Source organism: Anneissia japonica, unplaced genomic scaffold, assembly GCF_011630105.1.
Source record: "Anneissia japonica isolate Jap-2015-1 unplaced genomic scaffold, ASM1163010v1 scaffold5494_len192822_cov183, whole genome shotgun sequence".
In the NCBI taxonomy this organism is placed as follows: domain Eukaryota; kingdom Metazoa; phylum Echinodermata; class Crinoidea; order Comatulida; family Comatulidae; genus Anneissia; species Anneissia japonica.
The window spans coordinates 86225-93941 of NW_022717237.1; the positions used below are offsets into that span (position 1 = coordinate 86225).

The following is a 7717-nucleotide window of genomic DNA, read 5'->3' on the forward strand; positions in this document are numbered from 1 at the left end:
TGTTAATTCTATGAATGATTTAAGACCTATAACCTTAACATCCGTGGCCATGAAAATATATGAGAATATCTTAATTAAGATTTTAACACCGTTAGCACAAATTCATATTGATCATTAATTTGCATACCGTTCCTCACGTAGTACTTCAGATGCTATTTTATTTTCAGATGCTGAATTTTTCTCCATTAGCAGAAGTGGTCCATACCACCTGAGTTTTTGACAAAAACTCGAAGAGTGGGGCTGGGAGGGACTTTCACAAATGGAAGGTCTAGACCACATCAGCTCCACCATGGCTGGAAGTGGCCCTCTCAGACTTTGAATATAATTTTCATTTTACGTGAGTGCGAGAGGCCGTCCTGATATCCGGGAGACTTGGGACCCCTGAATTGGCATATAACCACACACATAACAAAACACTAGGCTCATCTTCTTATTACATACATACATACATTTCAACATTTATATAGCGCTATTTCATTAGATAAGAGCGCTTTTTTCTTCTTTTTTAAAATTTTTTACTAATAAACTGTAGCCATGAAACAGAAGGAAACCATTAAGTAAGAAAATAAAATAACCAGATAAAACCAAACACACCGCACTATTCCCCAGCAACTTAAGGCACAAAGCCCAAGAGGACAGTACTGCATTAACAAGTGCTCTTGCATTCTCCAAATTTGAGCTTCACTCCTTTGGGGAGGCTAACAATCGCCTAAAAAACAATAGGAATTACCTATTATCTTTAAAGGAAGCACCCTAATAGCCCAGGGCCCCAGTGCTTTCGCTTTCTGCCGTCACTCTGCTACGTATACTACTACCGCATAACAAAGAAAGCGACCCACGTGGTGCATTCTTAAATATTACACACATTATTAAATTGTATTAGACGATAACACGATATCATTGATTGAATGATCTGACCACCCTCGCATTGCAGTAATACTGAACTAGGCCTAGCTTAGGCCTCATGTTTTTGTGGAAAGCTAGATAGTCGTTATGTACCCGACAGTCGGCTGCCTTTATATTTTCACCTGTTTTCAGTTTGCATTACATTCAAAGGGTACAACTGTCGGGGATATAGTACCTTCATATGACTACTCATACGTATACAACAGAAAAAAACGTCGCATGGAGTTAGTGAAAAATGGAGATCTCAATGAAAAAACGATGTATTTCAGCAAGTATTAAAACATTTTAGTTTTATTTTAGGCCTTCTTCAAAATACCTATTCCTACAGCAGTTGATTTTTTTTGCCGTAAAACCAAAATAGTTTCATCCATGCCGACTTTCTGGACGGTTAGCGTGAGCCCTACTGAACTCTGCAGAAACTTCACATCGATCTTCGCATCGCGATGTAAAACAAAATGTCGGAAAACTTTTCTTTGACGCATGCGCATTTGCATAAATGTCTACACACACACGCACACACAATAAAAAACATAGGAAATAGCAAGAGTGATTACAATAGTTCCTATTGCATTACATGCATAGGAACTAAAAATAGAGTAAGATCATTAGTACAGTGTAGTGAAAAACAGGGCCCCGTCACCATTTTTCGGGGACCAAGGTTTCTGTTGATTTGCCATCACTAGGGTATAAATAAAAAAATGAGCAGGGGTGAGCCTCCAGAAAAAGGGCGGAACATGCTTTTTTGCTTTCAAAATTAAGATAATGGCTCATAACTTCTACTATATCTACTTCTACTAGATAAAAAAGGGTAAATCTGGTGTCTAACTATGTTATTAGGGTCAATGAATTCAATGAGACATGTTTCGAAAACCTAAAATGTCAGCCATTTTTAAATTCAAGATGGATGCCGTAGAAATTGTCAAAATCAAATATTTCAGTATAATTCCACAAATTCCACTCCTCTATGAAAAATGGTAAATGTCTAATCATGTGTTTAGTCTTTCTGAGTTAAACAGCCATTTTGAAATTCAAGATGGCCGCCACAAAAACTGTCGAAAATCAAAATATTTTGGTATGTAACTCCTTAATCAAAAATGGTAAATTTGGTGTCTAATCATATCATATTGTGCCCTCTGAGTTTATATAAATATGGTTTCAAAAGCTAGAATGGCAGCCATTTTCAAATTCAAATTGACCGCCACAAAAACTATTGAAAATATAATATTTTGATATGCAATTCCACTTCTCCTCAATCAAAAATGATAAATTTGGTGTCTAATCATATGTCATTATGGAGTCCTTATTAATCCAGTAAAACATTTCAAAAAGCAAGGATGGCAGCCATTTTGAAATTCAATATGGCCACCACAAAAATCTTCAATCAAAAATGGTAAATTTGGTGTCCAATCATATTTTGTTATACTCTATGAGTCCAATAAACATGGTTTCAAAAAAGCAAGGACAGCAGCAATTTTGAATTTAAAGATGGTGGCCACAAAAAAACGCTGAAAATCAAATATTTTGTTTTTATAATTAAACTTAATCGAAAATTGCAACAAATTTGGTGTGACAATTTTCAGAAGTGAATAGTACTATTTATACCATACAATAAAAATGTCTTTGTTAGATAAACCAAGAGACAAAACTTAACTATGAAAACGTATAAAAAGTTTAATTAATTGTGTGCTAGGTAGTTGTCTCATTTAATGATTTATTAACCTTGTATACAAACTTTAAGACAAAACTAAGTTTTTCTATGGTTGAGCTTGTAAGAGCAATAGAATCTCTATAGAATTTCAGCAGAATTTTTTTTGCCTCTTTACTTTCCTGAGCCAACAAGTTTACGTTTTAGTTTTAACTGTATGGTAAAGAAGAGTTGATGAAATATGAAAAAAAGGGAATGGAGAATACTAGACAAAAATACCTAATACACACTACACACAAGACCAGTTTCCATCAAGTATAAAGAGTTTAACAAAATCCTAAAGAGTGATTACAAGTCAAAAAAGAAAGTTGAGTTTAATAAGTTTGAATTGTGCTCTTTGGAAATTGAGTTGGTGTAACATATAATTGTGAAATACCAGAGTTATAATTGTATGATTTTGTAGTCATAAAATGGCAGCAATCGTAATTTAACTTTATCTTATGACCGGCTGTTATAGAAACTCTGTTTTTTTTTTATATTGAAGAAAAACCTTTTCAATAAGTTTCTTTGACTGAAGGAGCAACAAATCTGCTGAAATCCTGTGGAGATTATATTGCTCTGAAATATTTAACTGAAAAACTTACTTAGTTTGTCTTAAAGTTTATATACAATGATTTCAAAAGCAAACCACAACAGAGCCAAGGGTGAGCAAATGCAAGTCACTTGCAAGATTGCCACCAGACAAAGATTCAGTACTTCAGCACATTCGAGCCTATATAATCATCTATCTAAATAACTCTTTTTCATTTTTTGTACATTGCAATACTTATTTGTCAAGTGGAAATATTCAAACAAAATATTTGATTTTCAATGATTTTTAGGGTGACTATCTTGAATTTCAAAATGGCGGCCATGCTATCTTTTTGAAACCATGTTTATTGAACTCAGAGGGCACAATAACATGATTAGACACCAAATTTTCAATTTTTTTATTGAGGAGAAATGGAATTACATAACAAAATTTTCGATTTTCAATTTAACATGTTTGATTGAGAAGTGGAATTACATACCAATATATCAGATTTTTGACAGTTTTTGTGGTAGCCATTTTGAATTTCAAATTGTCTGCCATCTTAGCTTTTGAAGCCATGTTTATTGAGCTGTGAGGGCACAATAATAAATAATTAGACACCAAATTTACCATTTTTGATTTAGGCAAATTGGAATTACACACCAATGTATTTTGATTTTTTACAGTTTCTGTGGCAGCCATCTTGAATTTCAAAATGGCTGCCATCCCAGACCAGGTTCATCAACAACCAAACCAACATTGTTTTGTATATATTTCACAAACAAAGTTAAAGCTAGAACATGAATATGTATTTTTTATGTATTATATTAAAATGTAACATGTTTTCCATTTAATTAAAAGCACTTTGGAGCAGTGAGAATGGTTTGGTTTCCCACGCCCATCACTGAATCGGTTTATTCTTCAATGTGTCCTTGGCCAACATTGCTTCAGTCTATAATATCGAATGGCTCAGTTAGACACCTAGATGAAGACGACATTGAATGTCAGAGGGAGAAGAAATAAAGAAGAAATGAAAGCATATGGTTATGTAGTTTAGCGAGTACTGCAGACAAAATCATACATTCTGGTGAGGTAGGCTTAAACAGTTTTGTGAACCAATGACAGAACCAGAGCCTTGCAGGCGTCAACGTTCCTATGCATGATACATGACTTAAAAAGTATATATACATATGTGTATATATATGTGTATATATATACTGTATATGTATATATATATATATATATATATATATATGTGTGTATTTATATATATATATATACGTATATATATATATATATACATATACACGCATATATATACACGTATATATACACGTATATATATATACGTGTATATATGTGTGTATATATATATGTGTATATATATATGTGTGTGTATATACATATACGTATATATATGTATATATATACAGTATGTATACATATATACGTATATATATATACATATGTATATATATACGTATATACGTATATATATGTATATATATACGTGTATATATATATACGTATATATACGTGTATTGGGTCAAATTTGTGTGGAGGTCGAAAAATACAGGGGGAGTCTTTATGGCCCAAAATAGTGATTTTAGACCACATTGGTAATGTAATTCGACAGGCAAATTACAGTAATATTTTTAGCAAATTTCTTTGAAAAAATTTCGTAGGCATAGAGCCTAGGCCTAGCTAGGTATACAGTAATTTCATTTTACAGTAGTTTGGAACGATATAAGGAGTGGAGGTGGTGGCAGTGGCCTACTAGGACTACAATTTATTTGAAGCTATCTTGGGTCCAAGCATCCACACCAGTTAGGCCCAATCGTCTGTCACCCCAAGTTTTCATTACGATGATCAAGAACGTATACTATCTAGGCCCTAGGCTAGGCTTAGATTGCTGCCGTCACTCTGCTACGTATACTACTACTGCATAACAAAGAAAGTGACCCACAAGGTGTATTCTTAAATTTTACACACATTATTAAAATGTATTAGACGATAACATGATATCACTGACTGAACGATATCTACCATCCTCGCATCGCAGTAACTCTACTGTACTGAACTAGCTTAGGCCTCATGTTTTTGTGGAAAGTTAGACAGTCGTTATGTACCCGATAGTCGTTATGTACCCGACAGTCGGCAGCCTTTATACTGTATCTTCACTTGTTTTCAATTTGCATTCAAAGGGTACATTGCTGCATAGCCAACTGTTGGGGATATAGTACCTTCATATGACTTCTCATCTGCTTCTCATACAACAGAAAAAAATGTTGCATGGAGTTAGTGAAAAATGGATATCTAAATGAAAAAACGATGTATTTCAGCAAGTATTAAAACCTTTTTGTTTTATTTTAGGCCTTCTTCAAAATACCTATGCCACAGCAGTTGATTTTTTTGCCGTAAAACCAAAATAGTTTCATCCATGCTGACTTGCCAATCGGTTAGCGTGAGCCCTGACTGAACTCTGCAGAAACTTCACATCGAACTTCGCATCGCGAGGTAAAACAAAATGTCGGAAAACTTTTCTTTGACGCATGCGCATTTTCATAAATGTCTCCAAACACACGCACACACATACTACACACAATCAAAAACAAAGGAAAAATGAAGAGTGATTACAATAGTTCCTATTGCATTACATGCATAGGAACTAAAAAGAGGAATGTGTATGCTGTCACTAGTTTACTGGGTAATAGGCCTCGGTTTACAAACTTCCAGACCTTGTTCCTTGTTTGTTCATTCTACAGTACTGTTAACTAAACATATGGCATGTTTCTCATTCTTTCTTCTATTCTGACTATCCCATTCAGTGTCTTCTCCATCTAGATCTACAATTACTTCTTCTTTGTCTACCTGAGCGATTCCATATTATTTTATTCAAATACATGGATATAGTAATAATACACAAAACTCATCTATGAATAATTTTAATCCTGTACATAATTTGAGTAATATCTTGGAGATTAATTGTAGCTTACTTGTGACGTTAACAGTGAAGGTACAGCTTCCCTTGTTGTTAGCTTCATCAAAGGCAATATACTCTACAGTTGTAACCCCAAATGAAAAAAAAGAATTTGGAAAAACTGTAGAAGATGGTTCTATGTTTCCGCCACGATTATCAGAGACTGTTGCTGGATCCCAAGTAACCTGGACTGTTTCAGACAATGGACCTAAAGAGACTTCAATATCATCAGGACAAATTAAGACAGGTCGTGTTGTATCTGGTGAAGCTGTATACAAATAAAACAAAAATTAATTAATCGCTGGCATAGAAAAAATATATTTAAGATGATGATAAAAACATTATGTTGGTATTCTGTAACAGACCCACTACAGTGCAGAATTTTACATGTATATAAAGTAGAAAAAAAAACATAATGAAAAATTAGTTTACTTGGATAGACAACAGACTGTTTATAATTTATATTGTATAAAGGTTTGCATGGGGAAGTAACAATGATAGTAATGCTTGCTGCCTACCATAAGATATGGGACTAAACAACCAAAAACAAAAAATGTTATGGAGCAGACATCTGGAATGCTATTATTGATTGTGTCCATTGTTCATCCATTGTAATGCATACCCAATTACAAAATATATTGTAACTAAATCTTTAAGTTATAGTAAGATTGGCTTCTTTAATTTCAATGAAGCTGTAGGCAAGTAATAATTAAACTGGTAATTTATTATTATTTATAACCTTATTTTTTTCACGTAAATAGCAGACACTTTTTAACCCGGTGTGAAATAATTTGGTACTTTTATAAAAAAAATGAATATGTAGAAGAACAAGCTTAGTTGAAACATGGAGGAAAACAACTTTTCCATGTTAAAATAAAGCATATTTTTATAGATTTACTAGGTCTGTAAGTAAACTTGTAATTAAGCATTTAATTGAGAAACCATACCAGTAACTACAACATTAAATGTACAGAATGCTAAACGTCCATCTGTGTCTTCAAATTTGTACATGACAGTGGTGCTGCCTATGGGGAATACATCTCCAGGCTTATGGGTGCTGTTTATACAAACTAATGGGCTGTCATCTTCTGCTGTGGGCTCTTCCCAAACAACAACTGCAGTGGTAGCATCACCATCAGTTTCAGCTTCGATATATTCAGGACAGTTTTTTACAACTGGTGAGATTAAAACTATAGAACAAAAAGCAAAGTATAACAATTATGACAAAAGCAATAGTTAAGGTATTTAACATCTCAATATTTGCCAACATAATAGGATTTTTTTTCAGTAGTACCATATACATTTTCCAATTAAATCAGCTGTTGTATTTTCTGATAAAGCATAGAACACAAAAGACAGAAATTTTAACCAATGAGCTCAAAAAAGCATTTTAAAATGATTGGGATCCCAGTAAGACAAAGGAATTCAAAAAAGTCTCTTTCTAATGAGATTTTTTAAAAGAAGGGACCTCAGGATGTCCCGAAATGGCACTCTCAGAATTGAAAAATTTAGGGAATGAGGACGTTTGTTAGGGAGACGGTTCGCACGTGGCGCCTTGGGTCGGACTGTTCCATTATTTTTGAAGGGGTGTTCCGTTCCCAAAACGGAACACCCC

At 33.8% G+C, this 7717-nt stretch overlaps 1 protein-coding gene across 1 annotated transcript in view; it reads right to left on the reverse strand.

Annotated features, from left to right (window-relative positions):
- LOC117110159 (hyalin-like) overlaps positions 1-7717 on the reverse strand; it is a 77608-nt gene that overhangs the window by 36296 nt on the left and 33595 nt on the right. Inside the window, exons 19-20 of the mRNA XM_033252772.1 lie at positions 7050-7292; positions 6119-6370 (exon numbers count right to left, since the gene is read on the reverse strand). Of these exons, the coding sequence (XP_033108663.1) occupies positions 6119-6370; positions 7050-7292 (495 nt within the window). The remainder of the gene's footprint in view (positions 1-6118; positions 6371-7049; positions 7293-7717) is intronic.